Source organism: Phallusia mammillata, chromosome 1 (genome assembly GCF_965637545.1).
Source record: "Phallusia mammillata chromosome 1, kaPhaMamm4.hap1.1, whole genome shotgun sequence".
NCBI classification, from domain to species: Eukaryota; Metazoa; Chordata; class Ascidiacea; order Phlebobranchia; family Ascidiidae; genus Phallusia; species Phallusia mammillata.
Genome location: NC_137252.1, coordinates 30,838,073 through 30,849,500, shown reverse-complemented (window position 1 = coordinate 30,849,500; position 11,428 = coordinate 30,838,073). Strand labels below are relative to the sequence as shown.

At 37.4% G+C, this 11,428-nt stretch overlaps 2 protein-coding genes across 2 annotated transcripts; both read left to right on the top strand.

Moving 5' to 3' along the window:
• On the top strand, positions 1-2,749 carry LOC145220381 (cytochrome P450 2J4-like). The gene is made up of 4 exons (XM_080087645.1): positions 1-700; positions 1,257-1,501; positions 1,571-1,872; positions 2,217-2,749. Exons 1-4 carry the CDS (start codon positions 63-65, stop codon positions 2,622-2,624), a joined length of 1,593 nt encoding a protein of 530 aa, XP_079943771.1. The 5' UTR covers positions 1-62; the 3' UTR covers positions 2,625-2,749.
• Positions 2,750-3,274: 525 nt separating this feature from the next.
• Positions 3,275-6,825, top strand: LOC145220570 (CBY1-interacting BAR domain-containing protein 1-A-like). The gene is made up of 10 exons (XM_080087805.1): positions 3,275-3,387; positions 3,650-3,782; positions 3,979-4,080; positions 4,139-4,207; positions 4,293-4,394; positions 4,463-4,573; positions 4,891-5,004; positions 5,107-5,267; positions 5,586-5,697; positions 6,072-6,825. The coding sequence occupies exons 1-10, from the start codon at positions 3,344-3,346 to the stop codon at positions 6,138-6,140; spliced, it is 1,017 nt and encodes a 338-aa protein (XP_079943931.1). The 5' UTR covers positions 3,275-3,343; the 3' UTR covers positions 6,141-6,825.
• The last annotated feature ends 4,603 nt before the right edge of the window (positions 6,826-11,428 follow it).

Here is an 11,428-nt window from a genome sequence, read left to right as displayed (position 1 = left end):
TAAAGATATATTTTGATTTCTTTTCTTTTCATTATTTATTTATACTTTGTTTATCAACCATCATGTCGACTGCCTCTTCGGTTTTTCTTACCTCCCTGGAGCCAGTTTCCTCCTACGGCAGCACCGTAGCATTAGGAATTCTTCTCTGCGCTGTGGTGTGGTTTTGGTGGAACCAAACTCCCAAAGGCAGTCCGCCGGGATTTTGTGGTGTTCCATTTCTCGGCGTTATACCGTTCATGCGCAATCACCCAGAAGTAGCCATGACTCGTTGGTGTAGAAAATACGGCGACGTATGTTTAGTTAAGATCGGCCTTAAAGACGTGGTAATAGTTGGAAGTGTTGGAGCCATGAATGAAGCCTTTGCAAAGTCGCGCAGTTTTGGTGACCGCTTACAGAACTGCATCTCAGTTTTCGACGGGGACCTCGGGATGCTCCTGATCAACGGCGGGGATTTTCATCGCGAACAGCGGCGCTTTGGTCTCAACACACTGCGAGATTTCGGCATGGGCCGCAGCAGCCTTGAGCCCCGATTGATTGACATTGCTAACGAGTTGTGTGATCGCGTGGACAGCTTGTGTGGTGTCGACGGGCGATCTGAGCCGTTCAACATCGAGCGTATGGTCCTGGAAACAGTTTCGGATGTTGTATCGCAAATTATGTTCGGACACGAGAAATCACAAAGCAGCGAAGCCATTTGCAGGTGAACATTAGGTTGTGTTCAGTACCTGACTAAGTTGTGGCGCAGAAAATATTTAGGCTTGTTGTATGTGCCACCACTTTTCGTGGAAAACGAAAGTTTATCGAAAAATATCTTGGTACTGTAGTACTAAACTACTGCAAAACAGCTACACAGGACCCTTTATTAAACCTGTCAAAAGTTTATACTTTCGTACAATGCTTGTCTGGTGGTCTGAAAAGAATACTTTTGAACCATTTCTCCTTCATAACGCTTGGTTTAATAAAGTTACTCATGTTTTTAAATCTCTTTTACGTCATTTAAGTTTAGTTTATGCAGCTCATTATCATTAATCGTCTAAATCTATGTTTGCAGAGTAATGCTTGTAGTTTTTTGCACAATAGTACTTGCAAGAGTAATTCTTGGGTTTTGCTGAGCAAAGGTATAATTTTTTTCATAGCAGTTCTTGAACGTTTTGCTGAGTAATCCTTGTATTATGTAGACTTGTAGAGTAATGTTTGAATTTCATTTTCCGGAGTAGTGCTTGTATTTTTTACTGATTAATCCTTGTATTTTGCAGAGTAATGCATACCCTGATGGAGCGGAACAAGTTCTCCGTTCTCTCGTGGGTCATTATGTTTGCGCCGCGCATGAAGTATCTACCGGTGTTCGATGAAGTTCACGCCAGAGGTATTAGACTTCGTGACTCTGTACATGACTCGATCCGAAAGGAGCTCGACACTCACATTACGTCACGCCACGCTTCGTCAGAGGCACGTGACTTCATCGACAGCTTTCTGGATGAGATGGACAAAGTGGAAAAAGGTTAGTGTGTCAAAAAAGCATCGGTATTTTTCTACAGGAATAGACTGGCAAAAAAGTTTTTGTTCACAGGGAAACAGTCAACCAACAATAACAACAATAACAACAACAGCAATGAGAATCAAGAAAACAACAACAATGCCGAACAGTCAACCTCCTTTACTGAAGAACAGCTTATTCATCTGGTTCGCGACATTTTCATGGCGGCTATGGACACCACCTCTATCGCCATCTGCTGGACAATCCTATTCCTGTGTCAGTATCCGGAAGTGCAGCTCAAAGTACAAAAAGAGATTGATTCTGTGATTGGACAAAGCGGCCTTCCCACAATGGCTACGTCCAAGAAAATGCCGTACGTCAAAGCAGTGTTACAGGTTTGTCAGATTTACCAAATATTTAAGCTAAATTTACAGGTTTAAATGTCAAGCCGACTGAATTCAAAAACTCCAAGACTAAATTTTGGGTCTAATCATATGCTGTTTTAATATGGATTTGGACGCAGTGTTGACAAAGCCAAATTTTGTTTCAATGCAAATTTTCGGTACATATAATTACCTTGTGGGCAGCGGTAGTATGTTTACTGTGACACTAATAATTTGTTTTCAACAATACCCCAACAATTGTGCAAATATTAAAGCATTCCGCCTTAAAACCTCTCTCTTTCTCATCAAGTGGGAATTTTAGCCGAACAAAAACAGCAAATTGCAGTTGTTTACAGGAGGTTCTGCGCATTCGGCCACCCGTACCACTCTCCGTTCCACACGTAGCTTCGGAAAACGCATCTCTAATGGGCTACCGGATACAGAAGGGTGCAATTGTCCTACCTAATATTTGGGCCGTCCACCACAACGCAAGCATTTGGCCAAAACCTCATCTCTTTCGACCTGAGCGACACCTGGACGTCGATGGACAGTTTGTCAAGTCTCAGAACGTGATTCCGTTCAGTATTGGTTCAAGAAGTTGCCTCGGTCAGCAGTTAGCTAATATGGAGCATTTTATACAAACTGTGGCACTATTTCGGAGGTTCAACTTTCAACTCAAACCTGGACAGAATATTGACATGCACGGAGAAAGCTTGGTGACGTTGCGACCACACCCATTCGACTTGATTGTCATACGGCGCTAAATCTAAATGTAATTTCCTTTTTTGATATATCAACCAACGCAACAGCTGCTCCTTCTTTAATTCTTTTTTGTTTTGATTCTGTTTATTTTTGATTGAACAGTTTATCTTTATATTTGGATGCAATAGACCCTTGAAAACAGCTTGGTTTGCATCTTTTGGCGTGGAGCATAAGTTTAGTCAGTAGCCTAGTAAGTTTTCTGTGTCCGTACCCGTTTTTAACTGTTTAGCGTAGCAGTTCACTACAGTCATAAAACTTATACCCGAGTGATGAATCACTTACTCAAAATACACAATTTAGTTGAGTAATTTTAATGCGATGCTACAAATAAAGCAACTACATTACCCCAATCAATTATAAAAAATATTTTATTCAACCGTAAAAATCACCGTTAGACACGCTTGAATAATGTTCAGTCATGCGCAACAAGGGTACGCCGAAAATAAAAATGTTTTGTTGCGAGGCAATAAAATTGAATGTTTTTCTTGGTAAATCTCTTCTTTAAAGCCAAAATAATCACTTAAATAACTTTAAAGCATTCATGTAGATTAATTGTATACGGTAATGTGTATACAGCACTATAGTGCAGACATATTAAAGTTGTTGCATTATTTATTATAGAATTGCGTTTACGTAATAGTAACATCAACTAAATCTATAACCTTAACCGTATTTTTTTAAAGGCAAAACAGTTTAAAATCAAAGATTTAGGTACTAAAGAATGATATCTAGAAGAGGACATGCGTCTCCTGAAGCAAGGGCGCGGTATGTGTTAGATTCATTGTATTTTGTTACTGAAACAGTTCAACTGGTTTAACTAAAACAAAATGGTTGAGTTATATAAGCTTTTCACTTGATCGTAGAAAACACACCAACACAAGAAAATACTTTAAATTTCTCTGTAACTCTCAACTGGCTCATCGTAGGATCAACACACAATATATCATACATTGCATTTTAAGTGTGTATGTTATGTTTGATATGCATTCATTTATTATTAATTTTTATTTGTATTATGTTCAATCAGAGAGGATCAAACTCGCTTTATAGAAGACTCTGTGAAGAAAGTGGACAAGCACTTTGGTTCGATTTGCAATGAACTTGGTTCTGTATGCAGAAAGACTGGTCGCTTAAGAGACAAATATGACAATGTGGCAAAGGTGTGTACATCATATCTACATTTTTTTCTGCAACAGAGTTTTTCTAACCCAAATCGCCAAGGAACACGGTAACAATAAGTCTACGCATGGTATGGGGGTATCAGTATTTGTATGGTGTTTTTTTTATGTGACATTGCTCATTTAGGATTAAAACGTTTGCAACAATGTTTTATAAACTGTACATATGTTTGTTCAGCTGTGTGTGGAATATGCAAAGACTGAACCCGAGCCACTGAAAACAAGTATGACACATTTCGCTGAAAGACTTTCTGCAATTCAAGATTATCGCGATGCACAGGTAACAAATAAAGATTCAAATTGTGTGCATAAAGCACAAAGTTTGTACTTTTGTACAGATTCAGCGATTGGAGCACAAAGTAATCAACCCTTTGACAACATATGGAAAAGAATGCAAGCATACCCAGGTAAAGGCCACTGTTGTTGTTCTGAGTTACTGCACATAAAGGGTTAATATATACAGTGGATAACTAAACATTTTAAATTACTTAGGCAAACCTGAAATCATCAATTAAGACACGAAATGAGGAAATGAAGCAACATGACAAGGTTGAGACCCTCCGTAACAAATCAGGAGGTGATAGACATGCCCTGGTAAGATTTTATGTGTGGACCCCTAAACCCCTACAAAAAAGGCAAATTCAAATTTATTTTATTTTAAGACCCAAGCTGAGGCTGAGTTGCAAAGACGGATGGTTGATGTTGAGAGAACAACACGAGTTCTGGAAGAGACAGCTGACAAGTTTGAATCAAAGAAGATACAAGATCTGAAAGTAAGTTTAATCGTAGCTGTTATAGAAGTGGGAAATGTCAAACAAATGACAACTATGTACATGTATTCAATAATCACAGTGTTGTTGCCGGCCAATTATTTGCTGACTCCAAATGTGTTTGAGTGTATCATGACAAACCAGCATGATTCAATCTAATGTTGTTATTATGTACATAAATAGTTGTGTTTTAGTTAAGACTATTTTTAAGTTTGTGGCTAATGTTTTTAATTTCAATCTCCAAATTTTATTTGTGGGTATCAAAATATGGAGTATTTTTGCAGTTAAGAAGTTAAATGTCTACTTTATATATGCTTTAGAAAATCTTCATGGAGTTTATCAAAGTTGAGATGTTGTTCCATGCAAAGGCACTGGAGCAGTATTCAGCAGCTTTCAATGGCATGCAGAACATTCAAGAGGAGGAACATATTGCGGTAAAAACCTTTACGATATGTAAATTTTCCATCACAAAAAAACTTTTCTCCTTTGACATAACAAGTACCTTCATAAGTGGAAATAATGAATTGCAAATTTAGATGTTCCGTAACACACTGAGGCCAACTACCAACATGCAAAACAGAATGGATTTGGTAAACCAAACTGCTGACATGTCATTGGGTGATGCAAACAGACCTGCAACCAATCAGCAATTAGAACCCACACCAAGACCAAGAAACAGTGCTCAGCCGTCAGACCAGTAAGTTGTACTTATGAACTTGGCATTTGGTAATATTTTTGCTTAACAAATAAGCTAGTTTACCAGACAATAATAACAAGCCAAATTTAAGTGCAAGACAAATCAAAGCAATTTTTTACACAGTTATTCATAAGCTCAACTAAAAAATGAATATGTTGTGCTGTCTTGTACGATATATACCTAATAGTTGCATGTGTGGGATGCAATAAATTTTTGCTTGTGGAAGCAACAATGCTAGAAAAAACATTAGCTCAGTGAAGCCACATAATCGATGTGGTAACACAATCAGTTGGCTTAATCACAACATGCAATTTTCAGACACACATCCAGATCACGGGATCAAGAAGATGATGAAGACGATGATGATGAATATGACAGCGAGGAAGATTCACAGGAATATGATGATGATGAAGAAGATGATGATGACGAGGTTATTGTTTTATATTTAGCAGTTTGAAGAATGCATAAAACAGAATGTGTCCTCAATTTTGGTGATGAAAGTATGGTAGTCCTATCTTTTATCTACTCACCATGCCTACAGTGCCTGCAGAATCTAGTGAAAACTTTTTTTGATAAAATGTGTAGTATATTATTCAAATTAACGTGGGTGTGGCCCAAGAAGAATGGATCAAAATTTATTTTAGCTAGAGGACAAGATTTTTGTAATTGTCTTTTTCAAAACCTCCAAGCCAAAAAAATTCTTAGCATTAGAAATAAGTTTGGAAACTGCTGGTGTAAACCACTGTGACACTCATTCTTGGAAAAACTATCACCTAAATAAGGCCAATTGGTTCTCTTTTTTAGGATGAGGATGATGACGTTGAAGAAATTTCACCACAAAGAAACCAAAGGGCTAGAACCAAGCCCTGGTGATTTTTTTAAATGAGGGGTAACATGTATTTTTATGTACACATCTGTGCAAGTATCTTGCTTTCGGATTTATTTTATTTCAAAATCCAAATTTTGAGATTAAATGACAAAAAAATAATTTGCCATTGATTAGTTCCGCTGCTAGTTTTTCACATTTTTATATACTGTTAATAAAATAATTTAAAGTTTTTTACTCCCTTGCCGTTTGGTATGTGCCGTTCAACATCAAACTAGTATTTGTTACCAAATTGGTTGTAGAAAACGTGTTCCTGTACGTACATGTTATTGGACCCTGTTTTTAATCTCGATTTTTACATGGCACCAATTACACCTTAAAATGTATGACTCGTCTGTTTTAATTGCGTACTGTGGCACTTTTTGTCATCACACCTTAAGTTTTTTAATGTAATGAACTACGGTTGTATTCATTACATTTTCATTACGAAGAGAGAAAATATTATATGATGGTCGACTAGTAGAAATTTTAATACAATGAAGGTTTGAATTATTTTGCACAACTCGGATTTCGTCCAAATCAGATCTAGACACTGTAAAAAAGTTTTCACTTCTTTCTGTAACCGTTCGATTCAATCGATTCATAACTAGCAAGTGTTTTAGTTAGAGCGTTACGTAACTTGTGCTTATACCGTGCTTAGTACGATGCGCAAATACATTTTCCTAAAAACTATGGCTCGGTGTGTCGAATTCGTTAGGTTAACAGTAGTGATGTGACGGGTACTCGGTATCAAAATATTTTGCCTCAGTTTTCGATACCAACGTTCGATACCGAAGGCCCCAGTATACACCATAAGAATAAGGGCGACTTTTTGCCAATTATTGCTTCGGACAGCACAAAATCAGGAAAAAGATCCGCCAGGTTACATTTTTTTGCTATCGTGTGGAGATTGCATTTTTCTTCATGCGTTTGTAGTCGCCTGTATCCCGGCCATGGCAGATAATTTGGCCAGTGATATACAACACTATACATAAGTAGGCTACTCCGTACTTGGTATCGAAGGTATTTTTACGTGGTAGGCTACTCGGTATCGGTACTCGCTTTGAAACCTGGTATCGTCCCATCACTATAGTTAACAGTGGTGACTCTTAATGAACCCATATGATCAATCCGATGTTAGAAAAGTTCCTAATGCCATAAATGAAGCAATAAACTTAAAAACTAATTTGATGTTTGACGTCATCCACAAACCTGCACTATGTTGTTCAATTCAATTGCGACTCGCAGAAGCAAATTAAATTAGTTCATCCAATGCACTGAGCTTAGCCAGAAGCCTAGTTGAGCAACCGTCCACAAGCGATACTGGCTTCAATACATTGGGTTTGGGTATGCTTGTGAAAACAGCCCAGAGGCTAAGGATCTTCAATGTAATCCAGTCGACTACATATCTAGAGTACCTATAAATAACAAAGTGGTTTTGAAATCGAAAACTTGCACGGGTCTGAACACTTCGTTTTGCAAACAGCAAACTCTATTCCATTTAGATAAACTTTGGTTTTCACAGAGTCCACTTGAAAGAAACTATGGAATCTGAATAAATAACTTTGATCCATAGAAGTCAACTAAACACTTACGAACCTCCTAACATTCTCCGACATTGTATCAGTAATATACTTTAAACCACAAGTTCAGACAATAAATCATTGAAAAATGTTTGTTTTATACACCTCTTGGCAAGTAGTAGGCTAATTTTATTGCTACTACACGTGTAACTGTGGCCCTTCATATCACTGATGGCGGCATGAGCATTTGCCGAAACGTTTGAACAATAAAGCATGTCGCTTTTTACGTCAATTTAGGCCGTTAGTTTTATCATTAAACTTATAAATAGATCCGTGTGTAGTGTTTCTTATTACCACTTTTCTGATAAAACTGAAATATGTGCAGGATTTCTTCTGCTTTCGAAATAAAAGTAAACTAAATTGTATGACAGAGGCTATTAGGCTAATCTAAAAGAAAACTGACAACACAGAACAGTTGATTTTTGTTTCATTTTATTTGTAATTGACGTAGTTGAGTCCACCACCAGAAACATACACCTTTGTTGATTTTGACGTCATTGTTGATTTATACAGTATCCTAATTATTTAACAACCATTTCTACAAACCTACACCTGTAAAACAAAACAAAATATTGTCAAATGCAGTCTTTAGCACTTTTTCTGTAATTAGAAATGAAACCTGCAGAGACTACATTATACCCTTAAATTTACCATCTCATATTACACAACAGAAGTCCGTAGACACAAACCGCCGAGACACACGAAAATATACCTAAAACACCTCTCTTTGTAATGGTACCACCGGCGCAAACGAACCGAAATAGCTAATTACTTGATAAGTACAAAACTAAACAAATTCTTAAATCACTTAGATTATTGCCAAAGTATGAATAAGTTAGCACATATGAGACATATCAAATGCAGCTAGAAAATCTGCATGATTAACTTGTTTATTTGCTGATGACGCTTAGAAACTGAAAAAAAATGTGCTGTAGCGCCATTGTCACTGCTTTTACCGTTTTCTTGCATGCCTACAGCGAACCGGACAGATTGCCTTCTTTCTTTCACTCTCGTCTTATGCGGCGTATCGGAAATCTATTTTCGATGTACCTCGAATGCACATTTAGCTACATTTGATGCCCCTAAGCTTTTCAACAAGTTTTAAATAAAAAACAATCGGTATGCAATCACAATTAGGCTACATTACCAATGGACTTTGAAACAAGCTTTCTAATGTAGCCTTCAACATGCAGCCTGTGGGCCAAAACAAAAAGTAGAGATTTTTTCTCCCTTTTACAATCTCAACGTAAAACAAACATGGAAAATAAAACAAATAAGAAGTAAAACATTATGTTACATGTAGTTTTAACTTTATGGAAACAATACCCTAAACTCCATAGCAGTGGTTCCCAACCGGGGTGCCAATTGCAATGCTCAAGGGTGCCGCGAGATATTAACATTGCATTACTGAGGCCCATTCTTTATTTTAACTTTAACCCGTGCCGTGCGGAATTTATTTATTTTTAGCCGAATTTCAGTAATAAATGTTAAGCACTCATTTATTTCATTTAACACTAGACGGCGATTCGCTTGGTTCATCATGATAACATTGTTGGAAACTTTTGCATGGGAATACGATACATAGCTAACCGATCTATACATAGCTAATAGCACGATGCATAGCTAATCGAGAAATGGCTAAGATATAAACCCTTTAACTGCGGCGGGTCCATAAATGGCCACGAAGACATTTGTCAATTTGTAAATCGCGATAGAATACAAACTAGTACGAATTTTGTTTGCCAACTAAGGTAGGCTACGTTTGAAAGCAAATGTGCAAATGGTTCTATGTGTGAGTGGCTTTTTCGTATTGACAAACATAAAAAAACGACAACGGCAACTTATAGTCGAAGAAGAAATGCGGGTGTCTTTATCGAATGTGCACCCAGATATTAAGGGACTTTGTGCAAGAAGCCAAGCCCAAATTTCACACTGACTTTTGAATAGATACATTTATTTACGCGTGCTATACTGTACAACTTATTCTGTGTTATTACATAAAGTTATTTGAAATACAGAAACCTCATAAAATTGATCCAATTTTGCCAGGGTGCCGCAAACTATTTATCTCTTTGATAAGGTGCCGCGAGGTCAAAAAGGTTGGGAACCACTGCTCTATAGAATCAATAAATGTTTTTTAGGAGATTGTTTACTTTGTAACCCAGATACGTTGCTAAATCTACGTTGTGTCATTAAACCACACAACAAACAAGAAGTGTCGCCAACATATACAAGACTACTTCCTGTCACTTTTATTTGAAATGATCCGTCAAATTACTTCAATTTCCGGTAATACAGGCTGCATGTGGTTCCTGAGTTTCACACCTCTCGTTATAGGAATTATCACAGCAGTTTGGCGATTGAACGTCAAATGGCATCAGCGGTTGGGCTAAATGTTTTTGTAACATACGCAAAAGCAATATATTTAAACTGTTAAATTCGTGTCAACGAAAAGTGTCACTTAGAGTTCGGTTAAACTAGGCTGGTCTAGCAAAGTTCGCATGTGGGTTACTTTGAGTATTAAAAAAGGAAAGTCACCAAAGGGTGTCTCAGTATTTAAATGCATTGCCAAATCGGAATTTTTAACGGTATTGTGTCGTCTGCTACAATGCAACTGTAATTTCAGATGTTCGGTTCGGTCGCCACCCACCGGCCCTTCAGGCACAAGTCATCTTTGTGTGAGTCGCCGAAGTGCTTAGCGGATATAAATAGCTTTTCCGGCTCTGGGTAAAACAGAACCTGAGAAGAGTAATTCCTTGTCTTCGAAAAATTACCAGGCGGCACATTTTGACAAGTAAATCACTCTACCATTTTGTGACGTAGCGAAACAGGGACCAACCTGTAAAGACAACCTTCATTGTACCAAACCCCTGTCTGAGGAAGCTGAGAAACAAAATTTACAGCATATAAAACTTACAAAGGTTATTGCGACACGCGCATAAACAAATGCTACATCGAAACTCATTTTCATTTTAACACGACCACTACCTAGCTCCCCTAAAAAATGTACAACGAGTAATGCAAAGTTTCGACAGTAACAGCTTTAATACGAACAAACTCATGGGTCATAGGGCCATGTACTTTACAAAATTACGTCATTCTTAATTGACTGTGGTGTGGGGTTCAACTTAGGTCAAAAGTTGTAGTACATAACTTCAGGTTGATATCTAAAACACGCGCGAATTTTAAGTATAAACCTTTCTTTCCCAAGAAAAGAACACAACCTGTTCACAAAGTAGAAAAAAAAACATGCGTCCGCACAAAAAAACAAGATCCATAACTAGACTAACAGCTCGTCGGTCAGCCATATCAAAAAATGATTACTGTTAAGGATAGGAAGAATTTTTTTCACCCCTGTGATACAACTGCTACCGACAACAGTAGACATTTTTCGCGTGGGGTGTGTGGGTGAACCGCAGGGTTAATTAGAATCAAACGCTACTCCCTTTCTTCACAAATTGATTTAATTTGTGTATAAAATTGTTTTCAGGTATAGACATTATACGTCAATATACGTTCTGCTATATACGTATTTTTAACCAACAATAGTTGACGCAGAATATAGCATTACTTAACAGCGTTATCTAGCACCACAGCATGTGGCTTACATTCTTTTTTAACACCTCAACATAAAGCTCACAATCGAGTAAATAAGGTAATTTATAAAACATTTGTGCGGAAAATAGGATAAATAACGTTCGGACAAATAATTC

Coding starts and splice junctions, on each gene's coding strand:
- LOC145220381 (XM_080087645.1), top strand. CDS start 63: ATGTCGACTGCCTCTTCGGTTTTTCTTACCTCCCTGGAGCCAGTTTCC. Junction 701..1,256: donor AGCAGCGAAGCCATTTGCAG/GTGAACATTAGG, acceptor TGTATTTTGCAG/AGTAATGCATACCCTGATGG. Junction 1,502..1,570: donor GATGGACAAAGTGGAAAAAG/GTTAGTGTGTCA, acceptor TTTTGTTCACAG/GGAAACAGTCAACCAACAAT.
- LOC145220570 (XM_080087805.1), top strand. CDS start 3,344: ATGATATCTAGAAGAGGACATGCGTCTCCTGAAGCAAGGGCGCG. Junction 4,574..4,890: donor AGAAGATACAAGATCTGAAA/GTAAGTTTAATC, acceptor TATATGCTTTAG/AAAATCTTCATGGAGTTTAT. Junction 5,268..5,585: donor AGTGCTCAGCCGTCAGACCA/GTAAGTTGTACT, acceptor TGCAATTTTCAG/ACACACATCCAGATCACGGG.